This window comes from Conger conger, chromosome 5, assembly GCF_963514075.1.
Source record: "Conger conger chromosome 5, fConCon1.1, whole genome shotgun sequence".
Classification (NCBI taxonomy): Eukaryota; Metazoa; Chordata; class Actinopteri; order Anguilliformes; family Congridae; genus Conger; species Conger conger.
The window spans coordinates 31,597,646-31,624,592 of NC_083764.1; the positions used below are offsets into that span (position 1 = coordinate 31,597,646).

The 26,947-nt window shown below is 40.8% G+C and overlaps 1 protein-coding gene across 1 annotated transcript in view; it reads left to right on the top strand.

Annotated features, from left to right (window-relative positions):
- The window catches only part of ahctf1 (AT hook containing transcription factor 1), a 180,049-nt gene that overhangs the window by 122,299 nt on the left and 30,803 nt on the right, over positions 1-26,947 (top strand). Inside the window, exons 16-26 of the mRNA XM_061241130.1 lie at positions 1,191-1,295; positions 1,492-1,588; positions 2,171-2,294; positions 2,391-2,447; positions 4,553-4,699; positions 5,764-5,954; positions 6,518-6,662; positions 10,805-10,933; positions 13,475-13,616; positions 14,018-14,165; positions 23,988-24,095. Of these exons, the coding sequence (XP_061097114.1) occupies positions 1,191-1,295; positions 1,492-1,588; positions 2,171-2,294; positions 2,391-2,447; positions 4,553-4,699; positions 5,764-5,954; positions 6,518-6,662; positions 10,805-10,933; positions 13,475-13,616; positions 14,018-14,165; positions 23,988-24,095 (1,393 nt within the window). The remainder of the gene's footprint in view (positions 1-1,190; positions 1,296-1,491; positions 1,589-2,170; positions 2,295-2,390; positions 2,448-4,552; positions 4,700-5,763; positions 5,955-6,517; positions 6,663-10,804; positions 10,934-13,474; positions 13,617-14,017; positions 14,166-23,987; positions 24,096-26,947) is intronic.

Consider the following 26,947-nt stretch of genomic DNA (forward strand, 5'->3'; position numbering starts at 1 on the left):
AGGTAACAAAATGAAGTCGACATCCCAATGAATGGAGTGACGACATAACCCACTCTAGGTTCGGTTAAGGAGTGACTCCAAGACAACTGTTTAGAAAAGAGGTAATTTGCCAGCATATTAAAGGTAACATGCTGGTTGAATGTGATATTTGTCAGTTGTCTTTTGCTAATGACAAAACAAATGTGCATAATTTTTTTATTATTCAATCATTTAATTGTTTTTAGCTTATTTTTCGAAGCCTACATTTTTTGAAGTTCACCCAAACTGTCTGGCTTATGAGAACTGTCAATTTGCTATGATTGACAGACTGTGCCCCCACTTTCCACACATTCTTTTTTACCATATCAACATAGCTACCTCCACGATACGTGCTCATCTTGGGAAACTGAATGTTCACATGCTAGCTAACATAGTATATCAACAATGGATAGCTAATGTAAGAACGCGGGCTTATCCATTGCTAGCTAGCTTGCCAAGTTAAGATAAAAGCATAACTAACATTCTTATGAAAGCAAACTAGCTAGCTAACCTTATCAATAATGTCACCTCATGAAAGTAAACTTTAGTTAACGTTAGCCAGCTAGTTACCTGAATATAACCAGAAATAGTCCTTAGTCTTAAAAAGGCACTTTCATTTAAGTGAGCCTGATGTTATTCAAATATTTGCATTGTCTTGCCTGGAGGCCTGCGACGCAAACTGTGGGTCACCAGTTATAGGGGAGTGGTTATCCTTGTGTGATGCACATTCTCAACCGGTTAAAAATAGGACAATACATTTTAACCACTGATTTCTCCAGAACTAAAGAACGGACATATTTAATACTTTCACTGTGTTTCTTCAATGCCCTCTTGTGCAGATCGCATAAAAAACCTAGAAAATGTGACCAATCAACATGTTACTTCTTTAAACAAAAAGCTTATTGAATAGGGAAACATCAATGCAAAAATATACAGGGATCTTTCCCAAAGAATGTAATTGTGGTGGTGCACCACTCTGCATCCTCAGTTAAGCCACTTTGTCCTCAGTTAAGCCACTTTGTAACAGAAATAGTAGCCGTGTTCTTGCTGCTCTACCTCCATAATATTTTTCATGAGTAAGGCAAGTAATGTCTTTGTTTGGGTGCTCAGGAGGCTCCCCATGGCTGTTCATATGGGTATAATGATCAATTTGACTGTACTCTGCCTTACAGGATTGGTGGGTTTAATCAACAAGAATGTGGTGTCCAGCCTGATCTCTCAGTATGCCCAGGTTGTGCTGTGGTTCTGCCGGACTGGCCTTCTGCCCGAAGGGTCAGGTGAGCACTTTATTCGGTTATCACAATCACGTTTATATTGGTTTTCATTGATACTATGATTTTATTATTTATAGTTCGTGGGCATCATCTCTCCCATCCATTTCTTCTACCTGTCCATTGTTTGCTCACCCCTCTCAACTGCTTCTCAATCCCCCCTCCACCTTCTGCCTACCCTAACTTGTTACTTATCTGACAGATGATGACGTACTGCAGATATCAAGGCCTTTCTACAATTACCCAGTGATTAAAAACTACTACACTGGTCGACGTGAGGAATTGCAACGCCTCTCTAGGTAGGAGTCTTTTAGATGCTTTGGTTTAGATATTTATTTCACTCAAGGTTTATTTTTGGCAGAACCAAATGGTAAAGCAGTATGCCTTGAGTCAGATCTGCAATTCTGAGCGAATGGGAGTAATACCCAGTGTAAACATCGCCACGGAGTCACAGTCGCAGTTGGAGACGATGCACCTTGGTGAAGTTGTGTCGCTTTTTGGATCATTAGAACCATTCGTGCTGCTGGGGGACGTGGTCATATGCAGTGTATCCTAGATAACACGGGTAATTGGTATAGATTAGGGTACAACTGCCAACCAAATTGGGAGAATATAAATTATATAAATAAAAGAAAAGCTCAGCCAAGATAATTGAATAATACTTAACCAGGTAACTCGCTTTTCAGCTGTTAAATACATTTAGTGAACAGGACAGGAGGCAAATCATCTCCTGTTTTATATCCAACCGATCAAGTGCTCTGTGCTTCGGTTCCCCTCATTCTTTAAATATTTCATTGAGGTTCCTAGCTCGGTATTTTGTTTGTGCCCATTGAAGTAACTTTGCTGACCTTATGGAGCCCACCCTGCTCTCTAACTTCCAGGGGGAAGTGGTGTTCAGACTGCCTCATTATTGATGGTCTGGTGGGCCAGTATGCAGGCTGCCTTGGAGACTTGTGGAAACGGGACGAAGGAGGGACTGGGCAGTACCCACCCCCAACACTGCATGTATAGCCAAATGCTCTCCATGCACCTCTTCTCAAAGTCTTTGACCACTTCATGTGCAAACTATGCTAAACTTTTATTTCTGCTGTGGTTTTGCAGGCTTTGCTGGATATGCATCTACTGGAAAATATGGAACAGTCTGCCAAACATGCTGTTGTATCCTGACTGCCATATATGGTCCAAATGCATGAATGAAATTCACATATTTATACACATGTTTAACTACACGCTAGGGCTGGGTATTAGCAGTAATCTTGCAAATCAATTTTGATTCTCTTGGTTTAGATTCGATTTTTAATAGATATCAATTCAATTGTATTTTAGTTCTTCAGTTACAATACCTGTAATAAGTGGATATGAAAATAACTATTAATAACAGAATTAATAACAAAATGATGAGGCCATTCAGCCCAACAGTGTTTGCAATTTTCCTACCAGGAAGGGGACCCTAGTGCTTACACACAAACTAGTATCAACCTTGTTAAAAACCTCCAGAGTTTCTGCCTCTACTTGGGATGTGCATGGTTATTCGAATAACCGAATATCCAGACTAAAATATTTCACAGAAATGTCCTGTTAGGATTTTGCAGGGTATCTAGAGAGCCTCTCCCCTGAGCATGTGGGCATGCAAGCAAGAATGATTAGTATGACTTTATAAGGAGGGTCGCATTGTAGTTTCTGTTAAGAATTAATATTTTATTTTGCGTTTGTGACCTTTATTTTTCAGAAGAGACAATACGCCTAGTCTTAAGCACTTTCTTTTATTTCCCTCTTTTGATTATTCAAATGTCCAAAAAAAAAAAGACTATATTCAAACGTGAAATTACCTCAGATGCCCATCCTTAGCCTCTGCAGAATGAACTGGCGATTACACTGCATGAATAATTTCTTTGAGGAATTTACATTTTGCTCATTTCTATTTATGCCCGCTCGACAGAACTCAAACTAAGAAATCTTATGTAGTTAATTTTGTTAACCCCTTTTATGAATTTAAAATACATAAATCAAATTTGCCTCAAGTTTTGATTTACTAAGCTTCAAGAAATTTAGCATCTTTTTTTCTTTCTTCATTACTTTTATGCTAGGGGACAGTTTAGTTGCCCTTTTTGAACCTTTCTCAGAGCCTCTGTAGTAGACTGCACACAGTACTGTAAGGGTGCTCTGACAAAGATATTACCTTCCGCAAAACCACCATCGAGCTTTCTGCTCCTGCAGAATTGAGTCCATGTGTGGCAAATTGAATTGATTGGACATGGCACACACCTGTCTAGATACAGTCCCATAATTCACACTGCATGTCAGGGCAAAAACCAAGCCACGCAATCCTAGATAAAAAGCCATCTAATCTATCTGTAGACCTCCTTGATAAAATTGTGGTGAGGCATAGATGAGGCCAAGGGTGTTAAACCATTCCTAAAGCTTTGTGTGTTCCCTAGATCACAGGAACACATTAGCATCAATAATTGTGAAATGCCAGCCAAACAGAGTAACCGTGCAAGAAGACTTGTAACTAACAAACCATGTTATTTAGCCTAAAGGAAATAAGAAAAATAAGAAAATAGTTTAACTTATCACGTAGCAACTGAAATAATCAACTTGATTTACAATATTTACTTAAATATGAGTCAAAGCCCGTTCTCATCTGCGCTCTTTTACGGATATTTGTGATTCATAAATGTGGCTTAAAAATTACTTTTCATCCGTACACCCATTTTATGAATCACGTGTATGCACGATTTCGTAACTGGTCATCTGATAAAATGTCAGATGAAATCCACGCTAGTTCTATTCATGCAGCCCCAGGTATGCAAAGCTTGTAGAGACTCCTAAATTAAAGGTCTGAATACTAAATGAGAGATTTAAGGTTTTTTTTTTTTTTTTTTTTTATACGTTTGCTAAAATGTCTAAAAACATGTTTTTATTTTGTCATTATGGGTTATTGAGTGTAGTTTGATGGGTAAAAACAATTTTATCCATTTAAAATTATATCTAGAGCACAAAGTATGCAAGAAGTCAAGGATCTGAATATTTTTTTAATCCACTGTATATTACATTCATCCCCATCACCAAGCCATGTGTCTAATCCTTATTACAGTACTTTCTGGAAATGACATGCAATTATTATTATTATTATTATTATTATTATTTATTTTTTTTATAACCCAGCCCTAGTACCCACTTGCAAGCATGGGCAAACACACACACCCATACACAGTTTTACATCAACCATGTTTGCTGCCTTGACGGTGATCTCCACTCAGGTTATATATTTGTTGCTGGATGTGATGTACTCTTTACCCAATAAGAGTGGCACGTCGATTGAGTCTTTTCCCACAGCGTTTGCCATCCCCATTGGCTTGGTGAAGCTGGTACAGGGTTTGTGGCTGCTGGATCACCATGACCATGAGGTAACCTGACAAATGTGTCACATTCACAAGATGTCAACTCAAAGGTTTTGTAAAATTATTCAATAGTTAGTTGAGCCAAACACTACATTACATCACCCCCAGAACTACATTATTGGCATATTATTGGCATATTGCTGGAGTGGCCATTCCTACTACTGGAGGCACAGCGGTCTGCTGCTACTTTTTTCTCTCCACTTGTTAAATTAAAGCAGTCTATTTAAGTTGGCTCACCTCACCTGGGGCCTCGTGTAAAACTTCTATGCTAAAAGTTAACATCGGCACAAAATGAGAAACCTGTGTGTATCCTGATTATAAAAACCTTCCATACGCTCAGCTGCCCACAAATCTCTCATGATCAACTTCAAATTTTATGTTCGTGCACAAGCTTAGTATCCCACCCCATAAACTCCCACAATTAACCATAATTGGTTCAAGGAACACACGTAAATATGATATGCATATAAGTCAGTTTGTCATTCCAATTTCTTTTTTGAAGAAAATGGAGAAAACAAAGAAGAGAAACTTCAGTTTCTCTCAGTCTAACGATTTCGGAAAGAAAAAAGTGGTCAAATATTCAGATGGATGCAAACTGCATCAATTTACATTACGGTGGCTCTCCAGGACCAGGGTTGGCCACCCCTGCTCTAGAGCCTACTGCTTGTCAGCTTCTCTGATGGCATAAGCTGGAACTTGAATCTAACATGTGGGAGGTTTCACTGGCAGTATTATTTTTTTTAGTCTTGAATGCTTAAATATGGACTCGCAGAATAACACCAAAAGCACAGAATTGACAATACCTCTGACAAGGGATATGATATTGAGAAGGCTGTTGTACTTTCATATGAAGTAAAAGGAAATGTGTGACACTGGTCTGTAGGACATCTGTATTTCACTCCTTTAATACAATTATATTCATTTGAATTAAATTTATTAGTTCATAGATCTGCAGTTCATGGATTTAGTTGATTACAAAAAAAAACAAAAAAACAATTAGAGGTCCTGCTCTACAGTTTGTTCGCGTTTGTTTTGCATGACCTCTGACTTGCTGGATTGGTCCCCCTTAGAACTCTGTGGAGCTCCTTCTACATCCAGCAACCAGTCGCTCCCTGTGGGCATGGCAGCATGGGCGTGTCCTACAGGCACTGATGTGCCAGGGGCAGCATGCCATTGCCTTACGCTACTTGCACGCCATGAGCCCTCGTATTTCCTCTACCTGCCCAGTATTGCTCTGCCTTTCGGTCCTGCTCCACAACAGGTAACAGCGATATTTCTGTTTGTGTTTGTATGCCTCCGTACGTGGTATTGTTCATCGTTTCCTTTTTGTGTTTCTGCTAGAGCTGGGCAAGATCAATAACCATCAGCACCACAGTGGAGTGTATTGCCTTTGTCTTTTGTAAATTATACCTGATGCAGTAGTGAACATCTGAACTTTAGCCACTTGAAATGGTTCCAGAAAAAAGGAAAAACACTGTCTATTGGTTGTTGATCAGAACTTGCAGCTTCCATGTGCTTCACAAAAACACATCACCTTGAAGCTGTATGACCTTGCTGCCAATTGGCTGTTTTCCGAACATCCAATATATATCAGTGGTGATTTTTTTTTTTTTTTCCTTGAATCATTTCATGTTGCCGCTGAAAAATAAAAAGACAATATTCCATACAGTTGCAATGATCGTTACTGTGCTTAGTTTTCTGTTGTGGGTGTGTCTGCTTCTACTTCCAGTATGTGAGTTCTCCTGTCTACTCTGACAGTCTCGATCTAACTAGTGCGGTTCCGTTGTGTGCGTCTTGTTTGTATGTGTGCATATGTGCATTCAGGTGCATAGTTGAGGCCTGGACTCTGCTCAGGCAACATTCTAACAAGCTGAACATGGAAGAGCTGTTGACGTTCCTGTATGAGACTTGCCTGGAACTTGGCCTGATGGAGGAGGTGCTCAAACTGCCCCTTGGGCTTGCTGAACAGGTAAAGATCTTCATTCTCCTAAATGGCTAAATATAATGTTTATCAAATGATGTCTGTCACCTAATGGTCTCCTAAAGTCTGATAATTATTGGAATAGCTGTCGGGTCGGACAAAACCAGCTTGTTATTCTGCAAAATCCTAATGTCCCAGCTCTTGTCTGGAGCAGCTAGCAGTTAGTTCCTCAGAATCGACCATTTGAAACCATTTTGGATTTAGAACAAGAGATGTGGAAGAGAAACAAAGCCCCCCTGCAGAACAATACAATTAATTTATTCAACAATCTTAAAAGCTGTCATAAAGTTCAATATGCTGAATGTGTGAAATGGGTGTGGTGATTTTCATTATTTTGCGGATCGGGAGATTGAATCGTGATTTCTAGATTGGGGAAGAATCAAATTTTAGAATGCATCTTGGCCGTACAGCACCGCTCGTTGGGTATAACATGTATGCATAACAACTAGGGATGAAAATGAAGGAATTTCTTTGATTTCCGGTAACATGAAAAGTAATCCGTTATTCGTTAACAGAACATCTTTGCAAAATATTCACAAGTTCCGCCATCCATAGCGACTGTTGCTATGTACAACAAAAGTGTCCCAGCCTGGCAGCATCTGCTTGTATTCATTTCAGCAAGATGGTTTTTGGAAGGATAATCCAGTAACTTCCTCAAGTAGATTGTCTTGATGTGATTGTACACTGATAAGCCAGAACATTATGACCAGATGCCTAATATGCTGTTGGTTCTCCGTGTGCTGCCAAAACCGTTCTCAGCCGCTGAGGCATTAACTCTACAAGACCTCTGAAGGTGCCCTGTGTGGCACCAAAACATTCGCAGCAGAACCTTTAAATCCTGGAAGTTGCAAGGTGGAGCCGCCATGGATCAGATTTGCTGTTCCAGTACATCCCGCAGTGCTTGATTGGACTGAGATCTGGGGAATTTGGACAACACCTTGAACTCCTCGACTTGTTCCTCAAAACCTTTTTCATACAATTTTGTACAGTGTGTCAGGGCCCATTATTCTGCTGTAAGCGGTCACATGAAGGGGAATACCTGGTCCCCAACGATGTTTTGGGAAGTGACACGTCAAATTGAGGTCCACATGAATCCCCCATGAATTGCCCAGAGCTTATTCTGTCTTCTTCCCACAGTGCATCTTGGTGTCATCTTTTCCCTCGGGAAACTGAACACATACTCGGTCATCCACATGATGTAATAAACAACGGGACTCATCGGCTCAGACAACCTTCTTCCATTGCTTAAAGGCCCAGTTTGGCGCTTGCATGCCGGTTGTAGGCATTTGTGATGGTGGCCAGGGGTTAACATGGGCCATACACAGGCTGCGATGCACTCTGTTCTAGCGCATTCCTTCTGTAACCATCGTCAGAATTTCCTGCTGCGGCTTGTAGCGTAGTGGTTAAGGTACATGAGTGGGACCCACAAGGTCAGTTGTTTGATCCCCGGTGTAGTACAATAAGATCCGCACGGCTGTTGGGCCCTTGAGCAAGGCCCTTAACCCTGCATTGCTTCAGGGGAGGATTGTCTCCTGCTTTGTCTAATCAACTGTACGTCACTCTGGATAAGAGCGTTTGTCAAATGCCATTAATGTAATATAACAGTTTTGTCAGTTTAGACCAGACGGGATTGCCTTCATTGCCCTTGGGCACCCAACACCCTCTTGCCGGTTTGTGGTTTTGTCCCTCCTTGGACCATTATCAGTAGGTACTTGCCAATGCTGACCCGGAGCACCCCACAAGCCATGCTGTTTCGGAGATGCTCCGTCCCAGTCATCTGGCCATTACAATTTGGCCCTCTATGCCTGCCCATTTCTTTTCCAACACGTTGACTACGAGAGCCAATCATTTGCTTACCATCTAATATATTCCAGACCTTGACGTTCCCCATTACAAGATAATCCACAATATTTGCTTCATCTGTGAGTGGTCATAATGTTTTGGCTCATCGGTGTATATACCATCCTCTCAATTTCTTATTCAGATAAGCAAGGCACATGTACTCAATTGCAGAAATAAAGGCCTGCCTCGAATACAAGCCTGCCCCAAATAAAGGCCTGTGCTTTGTGCAGCCTAACTAAATAAAAAACCCCGGCCACAATTTGAGGATTTACGGAATGTCTGTAAATGTTGCCAACTGACGTATCCTGTCTTCAATATGGGGGAAAAAAAAAACCAAACAAAATAAACTTGAACTAAGTCACTTTATTCTTTGTATTTTAGGGTTCAACCATATTTATTGCTAAATTTGTTCTCTAATTGCTGGAGAATAAAACTGTAATTGCAGCCAGCTTTGTATGGCTTCTTTCAAAAAGGACACATTGAAAAGTGTTGTTCGTGTTCTACTTTCACTGTGTTTGAGCTTTGATAACTTTGTTTTCTGTAATATTTGACAATATTTTCAGTAAACAAACCACAAAGGTTCACCTTTCAGGCGAGACCAGCATTATGCCTGTTGTCAAAAGGGTTCAAGAATAGTAACAATTTTATTTTATGTTATTTTTAAGCTTGTGTCAAGAAAAGGGTCGATACTTAAGGGGTTAAACAAAAATTGTGCAGCAAGTAAAACTGCCCAGTTATGATCATGTGCCACTGAGATTATGGATGTAAGAGAGGTGGCTTCGTTAAGTGTATTTGTGAATGGCATCTTCCATGTATAGTTTGGTGCTTTCAAATAAATGTTTACAATCTGTGTGATTTAGAGCAATTTACAACCCACATATGACTCAGACCTACTTACTGCTCCCATGTTATTGTAACTGAGTTTGTGCTAAAAACTAAAAACTTTGGAATCACTGTATATAAAGTTGATTAAAATTACACAAATGTGAGAGCATGGCAATCAGTAGTGTTCCTCAGTTTACCCTTAGAGCCCAGAGAGTTAAAAAGGCAAAGTGCACATTGTGCCAGAAGTCATTTGACATTGCAAACATGGGCGAAGCTCTTATCACAAGTCGCATTGAAGAGAAAAGGCACGACTCCCTCCTATAACCATCTTTAATACCCAGTGTGACATCGTGTTTTGCACAACCATCTACCCCCAGCATTGTAATGCCTACAAGTGCTCATGCTACAAATGATAGCCAGGGAGAAATGCTTCTAGCTAGCATGTTGAAAATGAGCTAGCATTAGCCATCTATCCAACCTATCCAAGTCATATTTGTGGGCTAGTTAACAAAAGAAAACTTACTCGCTTGCTGGACAATATGAGTTGGCATATCTTGCTCCAGAGACTGTGAAGTTAGGATCCCATCCTCGTTGCCAAATTGCGGTCATGGAATTTTCTCAATGTCGTTAAAAAATAATTTGTATTACTAGTTTGGGGGACACAGTTCGTCCCCCAAACTCAAGATTTGTCAAACACCCAGCTAAGTATGGAGGAGTGTCCCCCCAACTAATTACATTACATTACATTACATGGCATTTAGCAGACGCTCTTATCCAGAGCGACGTACAACAAAGTACAAATTATACACAAGAACAAGTGCAAAGAGGACCTGAGAGGACAGTAGTTCCGAGTCCTATTGTAAACATGCAGAAAATCAGAACCCTTTAAGAGACTAATAAACAGATGCAGTTCTTACACTCTTTTGACTCACTTTGTAATTTTCCATCCAAGCACCAACCATGTGTCAATTGTCTTTGAGTCAAGTGAAGGAGCTTTTCCAAAATCGTAAATCCGGCTTACCATAAAACATTCCCCTCAAGCATGGTCTCATTCCTGACATCTGCTTTCTGACAAAATGCACCCTGTGCTCCAAGCAATTCCATAGTTTACTCCAAGCAGCATAATGATTACGATTTTATATAGCACCTTCATCCAAAGTGCTGTACAATTGATGCTTCTCATTCACCCATTCATACACACACTCTTACACCAACAGGGATTGGCTGCCATGCAAGGCACCAACCAGCTCGTCAGGTGCATTTTGGGGTTAGGTGTCTTGCTCAGGGACACTTTGACACACCCAAACCGGCAACCATTAAAAGCCAACCATTTACCATTTAGAGATATGGTAAGCATTGCTCCAATATTATTTTGTCCAGCAGCTGACACCTCTCCACTGTGATTGTACCTATACTGTTTCGCTCAAGTGTCTATTTCACCCTAATCTTTCTCTCTCCCCCAGGACTGTCTGGAGAGGTTTCTGCAAGGCAGTGGGGGGCTCCAAAACCGAGAGCTACTCATGGTGCACTACCTTCAGCAGGCCAACTATGTTCCAGCACTACAGCTCAACCAATCCCTGAAGAAGAACCTGGTAATTCACTTTTACACTTTAATCCAAAGCAGCATATAAGTACCTGCTGAAGGTCATTGGAACAACTACAGAACATAAGTCAGATAAGGTAGAATTTTCATAATGTATCTGTTATCCATGGTCATGAATGTCAATTCTAGTGCACACAGTAGGTATAGACTCAGTCAGTGGCAGTTCAAAAAACAGAAATGAGGCATAATTAAGAGATATGATCGAGCTACAACATCAAGATGAAGATTCTAATGCAACTTGAAAGTGCTGAAAGATCAAGATAAAAGTGGTACACAAGTGATAGTAGATTATTATTAACCTTTATTTATGCCAGGTAAGTTGACTGAGCCACACATGCTCTTTTGCAAAAACACCCTGTTAATGCCCCCCCAAGTAGCCTAACCTGCATGTCTTTGTCCTGTGGAAGGAACGCATAGACACGGGGAGAACATGCAAACTCCACACAGAAAAGCCCAGGCTGGGATTTGAACCTAGGACCTTCATGCCATCAAGTGTGACACCAAAAAATTGGGGGTAGCCCTCCAGTGGGGTAGTGTTCGAGTTAGTTAAGGTCTTTCCCTAACAGTCAATTTTCCATACAGAAAATTCTGCTGTGGGCTGGAAATGCTTTGTCCTTCATAAACTATACACTAGATAAAGTGCAATACAAAAACTGTAAAATATACACTCCATGGTTGTATCGTATGATCTAATTCTGTTTAAGATTAAATAAAACACAAAAACCAAAACTACTGTGCTTACACAATTTCTCCAGAGAGACAGAAGGTGCGAGGCAGGAATTGTACATTATTCTGCAGAAGGGGAGTTGGTTCACACCACAAGGTGTATGTTCTGACTCCCACAGAGAAGCACTCCCTCTGAGCATTTTCTTGTTTACTATCAGCATTAGCAGCATTTATTGCTTCTGAGAGAGTGCTTGACCAGCACTGCATCACCAGATTACAGCAAAAACTGCTGAGCGTACATTAAACTTTAGGATGTTGCAATAGTGTCCTGCTCTGGTCAAGTGTGAGTTTTCCATGTTTTGCATTGGATAAGCTGTGTACCTGTCAAAAGTCTAAATGGAGTCCCCTATTGGAGTCCATCGCAAAGTCCATTTTCCAACGGCAATTTTTTTTTGGCATGAAAGCTTGAACTGCTTTTGCCGATGTGTGACAGTCTGGGCATGCGTATTGAAAACGGCGCAGTTTTGTTATGCAGGTGAAAAAATGCAGTGTTTATGCGTTTTATATGGACCGGTGCAACTTAAGGGGTTAACAGACCACTCATTCTGTAGCGAATTCAGAGATATACATGTATTTTCTCATTTCATTTTATTACATTTCAATTAGACCTCTTAATTTTGAATTCTTAATTTTGACCCATCGACTTAACATGGAGGAGACGCATGCTAATGCAAATTAGGCTAATTGAACATTCTATTATTAAACGCACCTGAGAATTGGTATTGTGAGCAGGTAGTAGATGACCCCAACAGTAGGCTACCTGTCCACCTTTGACAGTCTCACAGACTGTAGCTCTCGCGCAGTGCTACCCAACTCCACATCCTGTGGGCTGCAATATCTCAAGCGCAATGTAACCGGGTGTGTTCTGGGGTGTGACCATGGTTATATTTTCTCCCATTTCATAATTAGTTTGTGTTATCCAAATTGTGTTAAAACAAGTAGCTAAATTGGTCTGTTTTGTTCAACACGCCAAACTAGTCTCGTTAATACCATAGTGTAGCTAGCTAGTAAGTGACTGTTAGACCACACAAAAGCCATTCCACCTATATTAGCTAAGTTAGCTAGCTAAGTTACTTAAATGTATGGTGTTTCACCTAGCTCTAATGTTATATATACTCTATAGAGAGAGAGTCTGTCAGTTTACAGGATGACAACCTATGCTACCACATTCTGTACAAATTATCTAGCTAGCTGACTGGCTGATATTTCTCATTAAGGTTACATATGAGAAAACAGACAATCTCCCTAGGAAAGGTAACATCATATGTGAATACCATGTTGATGGCAGACAGTTGGCGTCTCCTTAAGATTTGACTGAAGAAATGCATTTCAGACAGCGGAATTATCGTTGAAATGGAAAATGGGGCGACATTGGCTCAGGAAGTAAGAGCAGTCGTCTGGCAGTCGGAGGGTTGGCGGTTCGATCACGCTGACTTTTCACTCGAGTGCTTGTTTCTTTGCGTTCAGATAATGGTTTGCCCACAATGAAATACAGCTTTTATGAATGTCGCCAAAAACAGATTTACCAATAGTCATTAATCAACCATGAACAATGTGAGTTTTGCCCACCGCTACTTTTTTTTTCTTCCGTCTTTTTTCTGGTTTTTCTGTGATTTTCTCCAACTTTGCTGTGACTGCTCCGTGACTTAATTTGCTATTTTCCATTCAAAATACTCAGCCATAGTGATATAATGCATTTGTGACTTAAGTTAATAATTTAGGGGGTATTTGTAGGAACATCATTCTTTTCAAGTAGGTTTGTCTTTAATGAGAAATGATTGAGTAAGTTTGTTTTGTTTTCCAGAATGATCCCAAGTATAAGGAGAGGTCTAACACAAGGAACTCCATTCTGGACCAGTATGGCAAGGTCCTTCCCAGAGTGCAGCGAAAACTTGCGACAGAGCGTGTAAAACCATACCACCACTCCTCTAACATACACAAAGAAGGTGTGTGCGTCTCCAGCAGCCTTGTCCATAGAATGCTCATGAATATTAATTTCAGAAATTGCATAGAACTACCTAATCAGAATTGGGACCAAATGATTCAATTAATCTGATGGATGTGATCACTGTAATTGTAACTAACATTACCATAGATTTATATCAATAAACTATCTCTTGCAATGCACTGGTTTGTTCATATAACAAACTAATCTTCATTATCTTTATTCTGTCTCCAAGAACGTGTATTGTGAACATTGTATACATGTGATCTTTTTTTTATTTTTATTTAATGTTTTTCCACCGTGAAGACAAAGCTTAGGTCTGCAGTCATTGATCAGCTGAAGTAATTATTTGTCCTTCATTTTCTCTGGTACAATTTGTATGAGCGGTGTTTTTGTCTGTAGTTTCTAGACCGCAGCCCTTGTCAACATTGCCCAAGCGGTCAGCGGCGGATGTGCTCACCAGGGCAAGCTTCCTCAGCAATGTTCTCACCAAGATTGGGGAGGTGTGGGAGGTCAAAGACAGCAAGCCTGAGTCTTCTCCACTGAAAAGGTGCCCCAAAAACAAGCTCATCAAAGGGAATATGTTGTGAAGTTTTATTCAGCTGCTTATATATATATATAGTGTAAATATGCATATACCATATGTGTATTTGCGTGTGTGCGGCACTGGCTATGTTTTGCTTTTGTCTAGCTTCAAGAGGGCCTGCCATTGAGACAACAGACTCTAAATACAAATTCCACACCTACCTTACAGCTGTTGGTGGTGCTCTATCATGCTGAGCATCTCTGGGAGGTAGTTGCAACACATCATGTAGGTAGTATGCTCACTGGGAAGATGTTCTCACTAGTAAAACTTCAGGCAAATCGTTTTATTTCTAAGCCTGTGCAAACCGTACTTGTTAAGTCCGAACTGTCCCAAGTGTTTCAGTAACAAAAGCAACAGAAAGCAACCAGAAACAAATACAGAAACAAAAAACAAAGGGCAGCCTGTAGTGTAGTGGTTAAGATACTGCCCCACCTTGCATACAATCCTTAATCACTGCCAGCTCTGGTCATGTTATAGTTCTGCCAAATGACTAAAATGTAAATGTAGATACATGACAAGGACCAGCCAGGTTGTGGTTCAATCCCCAGTGTAGCCACAATAAGATCCGCACAGCCGTCGGGCCCTTGAGCAGGGCCCTTGAGCAAGGCCCTTAACCCTGCATTGCTCCAGGGGAGGATTGTCTAAAAGCGTCAGCCAAATGACATGCAACCAAAATTGCAGCAGGCAAGACAATATTTACTATCCTCACGTACTACAAAAGCTACAGTACTTCAACACTATAGGTCAGGACACTAACAAACAGAATCATACATACACAAGCAGGTTACAGGGGTGTAGTTGGCCAGGACAGTGGACAGGCCAGAACAGGGCCTCCAGGCCTACGGAGACTGCTAACCCTAGCTGGAAAATAGTTGTTTATCTCCCGAAAAACATAAACGGGTGAGTCTACTTGTACTCTGAACTAGGGATGTGACAAATCAGTTTTTTTAAAACCAGTTACCATCCCATTTTTTAAACAGTGAATCGGTTAACCAATACTGCTTATGACCGCTAGGGGTCTTATCTTTGAAAATATATATTTTATTTTTTTGACTGAATTACTGAGAATAGTTCAATGTCAACATTGTAAGTCTGATAATAGTAAGTCAGCCTAATTGCCGAATTAAATATTTACATTGACATTGTGCTGTGTAACTCACAGTTGCAGAAATCCCTGTAGTTTACTTTCATTTGTCATGTTTTCATCCAGAATAGATGGATAGATGAATCTATTCATCCTCCCTATGGCTTCTGCCTGATGGACTTGATTGGCATGTGATCTGTAAATATGCTGCTGTGACCAATTTAGTTGCAGACCGGGTTGTACACTCAAAATTCCATCGTCACGCAATATTTGCCTGATGGAATATACAGTCAGGTCATAAATATTGGGACATCCACACAATTCTCCTCTTTTTGGCTCTGTACACCACCACAATGGATTTGAAATGAAACAAACAAGATATGCTTTAACTGCAGCTTTAATTTGAGGGTATTTACATCCAAATCAGGTGAACGGTGTTGGAATTACAACAGTTTCTATATGTGCCTCCCAATTTTTAAGGGACCAAAAGTAATGGGACAATTGGCTGCTCAGCTGTTCCATGGCCAGGTGTGTCTTATTCCCTCATTATCTCATTTACAAGGAGCAGATAAAAGGTCTAGAGTTCATTTCAAGTGTGCTATTTGCATTTGGAATCTGTTGCTGTCAACTCTCAATATGAGATCCAAAGAGCTGTCACTAGGCTGAAAAATCAAAACAAACCCATCAGAGAGATAGCAAAAACATTAGGTGTGGCCAAATCAACTGTTTGTAACATTCTTAAAAAGAAAGAACGCACCGGTGAGCTCTGCAACACCAAAAGACCCGGAAGACCACGGAAAACAACTGTGGTGGATGACAGAATAATTATTTCCCTGGTGAAGAAAAACCCCTTCACAACAGTTGGCCAGATCAAGAACACTCTCCAGGAGGTAGGTGTATGTGTGTCAAAGTCAACAATCAAGAGAAGACTTCACCAGAGTGAATACAGAGGGTTCACCACAAGATGTAAACCATTAGTGAGCCTCAAAAACAGGAAGACCAGATTAGAGTTTGCCAAACAACATCTAAAATAGCCTTTACAGTTCTGGAACAACATTCTATGGACACATGAGACAAAGATCAACTTGTACCAGAATGATGAGAAGAGTATGGAGAAGGAAAGGAACTGCTCATGATCCAAAACATACCACCTCATCAGTGAAGCATGGTGGTGGTAGTGTCATGGCGTGGGCGTGTATGGCTGCCAATGGAACTGGTTCACTTGTATTTATTGATAATGTGGCTGCTGACAAAAGCAGCAGGATGAATTCTGAAGTGTTTCGGGCAATATTATCTGCTCATATTCAGCCAAATGCTTCAGAACTCATTGGACGGCGCTTCACAGTGCAAATAGACAATGACCCGAAGCATACTGCAAAAGCAACCAAAGAGTTTTTTAAGGCAAAGAAGTGGAATGTTATGCAATGGCCAAGTCAATCACCTGACCTGAATCCGATTGAACATGCATTTCACTTGCTGAAGACAAAACTGAACGGAAAATGCCCCAAGAACAAGCCGGAACTGAAGACAGTTGCAGTAGAGGCCTGGCAGAGCATCACCAGGGATGAAACTCAGCGTCTGGTGATGTCTATGCGTTCCAGACTTCAGGCTGTAATTGACTGCAAAGGATTTGCAACCAATTATTAAAAAATGAAAGTTTGATTTATGATTGTTAGTTTGTCCCATTACTTTTGGTCCCTTAAAAAGTGGGAGGCACATATACAAACTGTTGTAATTCCTACACTGTTCACCTGATTTGGATGTAGTTAAAGCACATCTTGTTCGTTTCATTTCAAATCCATTGTGGTGGTGTATAGATGAGAATTGTCGATGTCCCAATATTTATGGACCTGACTGTAACACTGGGTCTATTTTACCATAGGTGACTGGTCTAATGATTTTACTTTCCTGCCAATACAGGTCTCTGAGCAATTTGCTATATTTTTTTATGTAACAGTAAACTTGCATTTTATATTCAAATTAATTTCATATGGCGTGGGACAATTGTGGTTGTGAGATTAATGTGACCATTTTTCGTTGAAATGTGCTAATTAACGTGTCTATTTTTCGCTTTCAATATCCGATGCATAAATAGCCTAATGATAATGTATTGCTTCATTTATTTTTATGTAGATACTGCATTGTGGAAAGGGGAGTTCAGTTTGCTGTTAGTTTGAATTTGCATGTCAACAAATAAACACGGATGAAGAAACGCCATAGAATAAGCCGTTAGTGAACTAACATCTACAGATTTAAAACACAAAAATATTTGACAACTATAGTACTGTAGCATTCAATTCCATGCGGTGTTTGCATTCTTACCCCTCTGAAATGGCCGCCAATTGCTTGTGGACAGCGTATTGTAATATTTAGTGCAACATTTGTCTAATAATGTATTGCTTTGTTTATTTGTAGATATAGCATAGTGGAAAGCTGCGTTCAGTTTGCGGGTTGTTTGAATTCGGGTGTCAACGAATAAACACGGATCTTCTGTGAACCTTAAGAAACAACATAACGTTCATTCAATTCCCTGTGGTGCATTTTAAACCCCCTGAAATGGCCAGATTGCTTTGCTTGCTCAAACTACTGAAGCTTGTCGATTGACAGTTTACAATAGTTTAGAATCGCAATAATATGCCTAGTGATGAACATGCATTTATTTTAAACTGAGCTTACCATTTCACCTTCAGAAAAAAAAAGAAGAAATAAAAACGGTTATCGGTTATCAATTTTTTGTAACCGTTTACAAATCAGTTTAGGTTAACTGTTTAACCATTCACTGAACTATCCTTATCCTAACTGCAACTTGCAATAATATAAAACACAAATTAGTCACTAAAAGTAACAAAGACCGATAGCAAATAGATGGTAGTATTAACCTCTCATATGCTATGTTGTGGCTTCTTCCACAGGTTTTTGCCAGTTTACCAATTAGCCTCTTTAACTACTGCAGTGATGGTCTTCCCAAAGGACAGTAATATTGTTTGGGAAACCAGAGTGGGGTATAACCCTTAAGAAGGATAAAGTTGACATTGCCATCTAAATGTTATATTAGTTATCACTTGAATACTATTGTTGTGGAAGTCAACTCTACAAAGTAACAAAAATGTATCCAGTAACTATTTTCTATGAAGAGTATTAAATTTGGGACTGAGCATCGGCAAGTACATTTTCCTTACCACGAATGTGTGGAATTTGTAAATTATAGTTTTGTAGAAAAAAAACTCCCGCAGACCAGACCTTGTTCATTTTGGAGCGCTGGAGAAAAACCAAAGGCAATATCGTCGGTGAAAACTTGCAGTGGGAGAAGGCTGGTTTAAATAGACCTACATTTTTTTTTAAAGACAATCAGTACAAGAGCATCTTTTTCCACCATAATATAGTAATTTCTCTGACAGGACGTGAACCTTTTAGAAAAGTAACTGGATGTTCTACCTCAGTTATGTCATCCTGGAGAGGGACCGCACCGACACCAACATCACTAGCATCAACACAAAGTTTAAACGAGTGATCAAATGCAGGGGCAGATCAAATTGGAGCATTCACCTACAAGGCAGGCTGACGACTGGTCCCATTTAAAAGGCACTTTCGGCTAAGCAAGCTATTAAGTGGAGCAACGAGTTGTGCACAGTTCTTGCAAAATGATCCATAGCCTGTCATTCCAAAAAATCTGTAACTCTCGGCAAAGGAACTGGTTAATTGCCTCTTTTTTTAACCTTGCCCAACAACTTTTCCCAAATAGGTGACTGTGGCTTGGCCGGAATTCATAATTTGTGAAGTTAACTGTCAGTTTTGCTGTGGCCAGGCACTTAAACAAAGTAGTGATGTGCTGGATGTGCTCAATCCTGGTCAAGCTATACAGAACTTCATCATTCAAGCCGGCCAACACAATTCGATAGGCACTGAAATGTAGCTGGTGAGTTGCATCCCAAATGGCATCACAGGATGATTGTATAAAACAGCAGGAGTAGCAAAAGCTGAATTGGTCCGTGCTCAGTCGGTTAGCAGAAACTACCATCTTTTTATAAATATAATTTATTTACATTCTAATGTGCAATTTTGATAGTCTGTACAGTCATCCACTCTGGGCAACGGAAATTGGAGTTTTTGTTTTGTGATTTAATTAACTTTTCTTTAATCGGACTTTCAAAACCACACAATGCCCCCTTTGATGGCAGTAGGCTTGTCTTCAGCAACACTTTGACTCGGTGCTGCAGTTTGTCCGGTTTGGACCAAGCACCATTTTAGATGCACCTTTTGATTGTAGTTACTGGGAACTTTGCGGGCATCCCAACCAAAAGAATTAGCGAAATTGCAATTGTAAACGCTACAAAGACACATGGTAGCATGCAACAAATTTAAATATTTCAAGGCAAGTGCTACAGCTAAAAATAACAAGTAGTACCAAACTGCTGCTCACAATCCACAGCAAGACAAAGCACATTTCATCTAACATGAGAACCAGCAGAAACATGTTCTAATGGGTGAGTTAACAAAACAAAAAATTTACAAAATGTTAGCAAGCAGGTAGAATGAAGCTCTCATGCTTCAACCATGGCAATTGCGGCAGTCTTCACTTGCTTTCCCAAGAGCTGGAAACTGGAAACACGGCCTCCGAAAAGACAAAATGTTAGGGAAAGCAGAGGGGCATAACACCTAACAACCTCCATGCTACGTCACTACTACCTCTCACTGTCACAACCTGGATTGTAAGGCCTTGGCAAAAGGGAGACCACACAAACTAGTCTCACTAGACAAAAACAATTTCAAAATAACTTAACCTGATATGGGTGTAAATACCCTCAAAGGTGTTTTAACAGTGTATTTATTGTTATTTCAAATCCTAATGGCTGGAGCTAAATATAAAGTTTATCAAACAATGTCTGTGGCCTATCAGTTTTATTAAGCCAGAAAATTATTGGACGCAGGTCGCTGTTGCGTGCTTTCAGTGGTTTTGTGTTTCAATTGGCACTGCCGCCTCAGGAGATCTGTCAAATTTGCATATATTTTTTTAATTTTTCCACAGCAAGTACTTGTATGCACCAACCACCAAATGTGAACATTGCTGTCTGAAATACTTGCAATGCTCCGACAGTGGGGGAGTTTCAAGAACAGTTTTTGGAAATCCTCCAAAACTAACCAAGGATCGAAAGTGCACTCAAGGAGCAGGTCTGCAGTAGTTACAATAAAGAACAACTTAGGTTAACTCTTTTGTAAAAATATACGTATTTTGCGTTACTGTCACCTTCCTGGCAGTCTGGCCATTCTCTTCTGACATCTCTCATTGACAAGGCATTTCTGTCTGCAGAACTGCGGCTCACTGGATTTTGTTTTGTTTTTTGCACCATTTGCCAAATCTAGAGACTAGTGTGCGTGAAAATCCCAGGAGATCAGCAGATATTCAAACCACCCTGTCTGCCACCAACAATCACTCCATCACATTTTTCCCCCATTCTGGAGGTTGATGTGAACATTAACTGAAGCTCCTGACCCGTATCTACATCATTGTATGCATTGCACTGCAACAACGTGGGCACCCCGATCAAAAAGCCTTAAGTAATATCTAAGTGAACAGAAGTGAATCTGACCTCTAAATGGTACAATGTTAAACATGGCACATTTCTTCATTTTTTCAGTTTCAAAATAATAAAGGAAAAAGGCCCTGGGAAGAACTTTTGGAACCCTGTCAGTTCGTACTTTGTAACTCCTCCTCAAGCAACTATAACAGCTTGTCAACACTTTTTGGAGAGTTCCATTCTGACTTTTACCATATCTTGTGGAATTTTTCCCCATTCTTCCAAGCAGAACACCTTCAGCTCAGAAATATTCCTCGATCTCCATGCATCTACGGCATGGTTTGAGATCTATTCAGAGTTTCAATAAAAAAAAGTCTGGGGACTGTGGTGGCCATTCCAAGACCTTCATCAGTCTTTCCTGGATGTACTTCATGGTTAATTTCGAGGTATGGTTTGCCTTCGTCTTGCTGGAATACCCAACCTCTCTTCAACTTCAACGTCTGGACTGACCTTGGAACAGTAGCCTGTAGAATTTCTTTATTTGGTGGAATCCATTCTTCCTTCTACTTGCGCAAAATTTTCTGTGCCCCGAACTGCCACACAACCCCAAAGCATAGCGGACCCACCTCCATGCTTCACAGTTGGGAAGGTGTTCTTCCCTACAAAGGCGAAGTGTGACAACATGAGGAAGCAAATTAAGCAGGCTGTCATAAGGCTCAGAAATCAATCAGGAACATTGCAGAAACCCTGGGCATGCCCAAGTCAACAGTTTGGTTCATTATTAACAAGCACAAAGCAGCTGATGAACTCTGTCATAAGACTGGATAATACCCTCTATGGTGAGGAAAACCCTTCTGGCAACGGAACAACGGATCAAAAACACTCTCCTTGATGCAGGTGTAGATGTGTCAAAGGACTACAAAGGGTACACTACAAGATGCAAACCACTGATAAGCATAAAAACAGGAAGGCAAGCTTATGGTTTGCTAAAAAGCACCTCACAAAAGAGAGTTCTGGAACAAAATCTTGTGGACAGACGAGACCAAGATTAACATGAGTGATGGAAAAAGGAGAGAAAAAAGGGAAATACCCATGATCCAAAGCATACCACCTTATCCTGAATGAAATTGAACATTTATAAGCATGCTAAATTGAAGACTGAAGTCAAAAAGGAACAAGGAACAAGAAGGAACTAAAGATGGCTGCAGTACAGAGCCTGACAGAGCATCACCATGGAAGATACCCAGGGAAGATCTATGCGTCGCAGTCATTGCATGCAAAGGATATGCGGCCAAATTTTTTAATTCTCTTATTGAATTATGGTGCTCACAGTACATCATGCTCTAAGAGCTAAATGGGTGTTAACATTTAACAAGCAATGTTACTGGTACATTTCTGTTGGGTCAGTACGGAATGCGGACAGTTCAAGTGGTTCTACACACGTTGTTTGTTTTTTTTGTGTTCCGCACCTGGAATGCTTGCCAACTGGGAAATTCCGACCTCCGACTCCGAATGGAATGCAGCTCTGTTGTGTAGGTTTAACCATTTTGTAAATCTGCGTGTAAAACGCATGGTTAACACAAGTCACATTATAAGTTGGCTACTGTGTATAAATTGACAACAATTTCTCTGAGACCACGATAATTCAAGAAAAGGGTTTTAATGGGAGGCAAATTTATAAACAACAAGAACAAAAGAGCACCTACTGCAGCCTGCCAGTCACATGCATTACAAAAGTCTCTGTTGCTGGGGAAAAATCGATCGTTGCAGTTGCCCACAATCGATTCCCGGTCCTGCTTAAGCTGAGTTTGCCCAGCTCACATGGAGCAGCATAATTGGCTTGCCGCTCTGAGCGTGGGGGGTTAGTGAGATCGTTGCATACAACAACACCCCAGGCGCCTCGGAATCACGGTCCCAGGCGGGACAATGCGGCTTGGAGCGTGTTGCATGTTGTTCTCAGGATCCATCTCATCCGTCTGTGCCACCGAGGGACAGAGTGTAGGCGGTCTATCCCTAACTAACACACAGGCCATTGGAATAGATAGGGTACAATTGGCTGCTAGATTGGGAGAAAACGGGGGAAAGACAAGCAGCCCCTAAGTTTTTGGACACTAAATATTTGGAGTATTTGGAATGATTTATATGTCCATCCTTTAATCCAAGATTTTGAATACTGATCCAGTCGGTAACATGCCAAGATGGAGCCTTCCAAGGTGTAAATTAGTAATTGAATAGGGAGCCATCGTAGGTAATCGCTATTTTAGCATTTTCATGAATAATAATGTCTGCACATCTCTTTCAATCGTTCTATTTAGAGACCAGCAGAGGAATTTAGGCTAATTTATCCCGACAAGAGGACTCGGGTGCTGTAAACTACATTATTTACATTTAGTCATTGTGATCCATAACCATGAAACGTAGACTAGATTTCCAAAACTAGTTAGTCTACCCAACCAGAATACGTAGTTGATCACAATCTTTCCAGTTCTTCCCAATTTCGGTAGCCAATTATACCCCATCTGATCCAATTGGTGCTAGCTAGGGATAGACCACCTTATGGCCCTGTCCCTCGGCGGCCCAGTAGGATCTTGCAACCCTGAGAGTGACATGCCTTCTCCATGCAGTTTCGTCTCAATTCGATCGATACTCCGATGCGCTTCAGGGTGCTGTATGCGGCAGTCCCACAAACCCTGCTAAGTCCCTCCCCTGGAGCAGCGAGTCAATTATGCTGCTCCACGAAAGCCGGCCTAACTTGCCTTTTTGGCAGGACCGGTTTCACTTTTAATTGCAGATTTTTGGAAATTAAGTACAAATCTGGGTTTTAAATCCATTTCTTTGCAGTAATGCAAACAGTCTCTACATTTTGTGCTCATTTAAAAACCGACTGCTTTGTTAATTTCCTATGGAAACTTCACCAGACTTTCTCCCTCTGGGACTGAGCCTGGAGAGATGTTTTTGTGGGCGTCAACTAGATCTATGGTTGGGCCATCAAGGCTCACATTCTGGTATTAAGTCTCATCACATTTACTCTGGCAGTTTCTGCTGTATTCTTGATGAAACCATGTTTAACAAACCTTTTACTGCAAGATCTGTCAGTCAGTTAATTTATCTGCTGCAGCAGTTCAGGTGTTTTTGCTGCATAGTCTTGACTCCTGCTTAACCTCAGTCTTGCCACTCTCTTTTCAGCCCCAGAGCATCCGGACTGCTCATGACGAGTTCACGCCACTCCTCTACAGATCTGGCTGAGGCCTTTGTAGGCACTCCCGTCAAAATGACCTCAAAAAGGATGACAAGGTAACAATCAAACATGACAAGAGACAGACTTTTAACGGCATGTTTCATGGGGGGGGGGGGGGGGGGCGGTTGTTGGTTGTTGGGGAGATAAAAACACTTCTGCCTTGTAATAGAGAGGCAGTCGAGTCAGGAAACACTTCACACTAGATGTAATTATATGGGTCGTTTAAAGAGTGTGCCCCTGACAGATAAAGGCTGGTGTGGGTGTAGGTTTTCATTCCAACAAAGCACTTACACGCCTGAATCTACAAATCAACCACTCGAGTCTCTTACTGCATCTGAAATCGCAGCTAGGTCTGCCATGTCCAGTTCAAATGGCTAAATGAACAGCTGCCTTGTTGGAATTAAATATCAAGGAAGCAGCCATTCGCAAGATTATGATCGGATCGCAGTCAGACGGTAGGATACCTTGCTTTCTTTCACTTCATTTACCGGTAATTCGCTTAATATAGGTGTGCTTTACAGGGCCTGTTGCACACTGGTCGGAACAACATTATTATTGCCTCTATGATGCCTGTATTGCGTGACTAGATGGATTGGCTGAGCTGGAAGCGAGTGCTAAAATGAAGAAGATTTTTGAACGGGCACGTATTTGCCAAAATATAAAAAGATAAATGCCCTCCTGGATGAGCTGATAAAGTTTTATGGTATTGGCTTCCAAACAATGTTGCGAAGTTGGGTCAGGTGGTGCAAAGAAAAAAATAATAGAAACATTGAACCTTTTCAGTTCGTTTTTGGAATTTTTCCACATTCATCCTGCCAGAACACCTCTAGCTCAGAAATATTCTTCATCGTCCTTGCATGTACTGCATGTTTGAGATCTCTCCACAGATTATAATATTCAAGTCTGGGGACTGTGGTGGCCATTCCGAAACCTTCATCCGTCTTTCCTGGAGATTAATGGCATTTGGCAGATGCACTTATCCAGAGCGATGTACAGTTGATTTGACTAAGCAGGAGACAATCCACCCCTGGAGCAATGCAGGGTTAAGGGCCTTGCTGAAGGGCCCAACGGCTGTGCTACACCAGGGATCGAACCACCAACCTTGTGGGTGCCAGTCATGTACCTTAACCTCTAGGCTACAGGCCGCCCCATATGATATTGTAGGCAGGATTGCTTTATGGGTGGTACAAAATTGGAAAGTGCTCAAGTTGAAAACGACTTGGGAGTAATAGTTGATGAAAGCCCTTCTGGTTCTCGTCAATGTTCAGTAGCTGTAAAAAAAATAAAAAAAATGGCCAGCAGGATGCTAGGATACATATGGAGTAAACCTATGGAAGTTATGCTCACTTTATACAATGCTCTGGTTAGACTGCACTTGGAGTACTGTTTGCAGTTCGATAAAGATATGGAGGCACTGGAAAAGGCTCAGAGAAGGGCGACCAGATTTATTCCATGTATAAAAGATGAGAGTTATGAAGATAGACTTAAGATGCTTGATTTGATGGAGGCTTTTAAATACATGAAATGGTTTAAGAAAGTGAACTATAGGCAATTCTTCAGGATGAGTTCAGTTTGCAGAACGAGCAAAGGATAAATTCTGTACAGATGGTCACTGTGTGGAATAGCTTGCCAGGACATGTAGAGGAGGCAGAAACACTGGGGGTTTTCACTAGTCTTCATAGGCAAGCTAAGCAGCGGTGTCGGAAAAGCCAAGCATTGTTTGACATTAGATTGTGTTATGTTACTTCATGGTTGATTTCGAGGTATGCTTTGGATCATTGTCATGCTGGAATTACCCAACCTCTCCAATTGCAATATCTGGACTAACCTTTGAACATTAGCCTCTAGAATTTCATGGCATTTGGTGGAATACATTCTTTCTTCCACTTGCACAATATTTCAAGTTGCCCCAGCTGTCACATATCTCCAAAGCATAATGGATCCTTCTCCATGCTAGCATGCAAGGTGTTCTTCTCTACAATGGCTTCACCCTTTTTTTAATCCAAAATATGCCTTTGGTGGTGGCCAAAAAGTTCAATTTTGGTTTTGTCAGTCCAAAGCACATTGTTCCAAAAGGCTTCAGGCTTCTCAGTTTTTTCTTTTGCATACTTCAGATGCTTAATTTTGTGTTGAGGTCATTCTTTCTGGCAACTCTGCCGTGTAGGTCTTTGTTGTTTAAAGTACATTGTATTCTTGTCCTGTGAACAGCTAGACCTGTCTCTGCTGTTTTGTGATGAGTGGGTTCTTCTGAGCATTTCTTACCAGGTCTTGGATCATTCCATCTAAAATTTGTATTGGTCTTCCAAACCTTGACTTGACTTCAACTGTTCCATTTAGCTTTCATTTTCTAGTAATGATTCTGACATTGGAAAGTTTTTGTAGCCTTCCCCTTGGTGGAAATCCTTGGACCACTGTTTAGAGGCACCCATGGTTGTTAACACCAGATAAAACAGCCATTGCAGTTGGATACATTAGAAGGCACGTTCAGAGTAAAAGGTTCAGCCCTGGAATTACACTCACCGGACTCATTGAAGCCCTAACAAGTAAATCACCTGTGTCTGGGCCCTAGTAATCATCTTTTGAAAAAGTAACAAAAATAATCGAAAAGGGTTCCCAAACTTTTGCACAGGGCCCTTTTTCTTTTTTTATATAATTTATTAGCAGTAGCAGTACATACAGATTCATTGTAATAGACATTTAAACCAGGGGTGCCAAAATTTTTGCACCCCACTATCTTGGCGCATTACTAGCCTAATATTACCTTGTTAAAATAGTGATGGCCAGGTTTTGGTTTGTCATAACAAAACGCCTTCAGCTGTCTTAAAATAGCACTATTTTGAAAATGACCATGGCAGGCCACATCTAATTTAAAGGCCAACCCGCCCAAATTTGCACATAGTTTCTCATA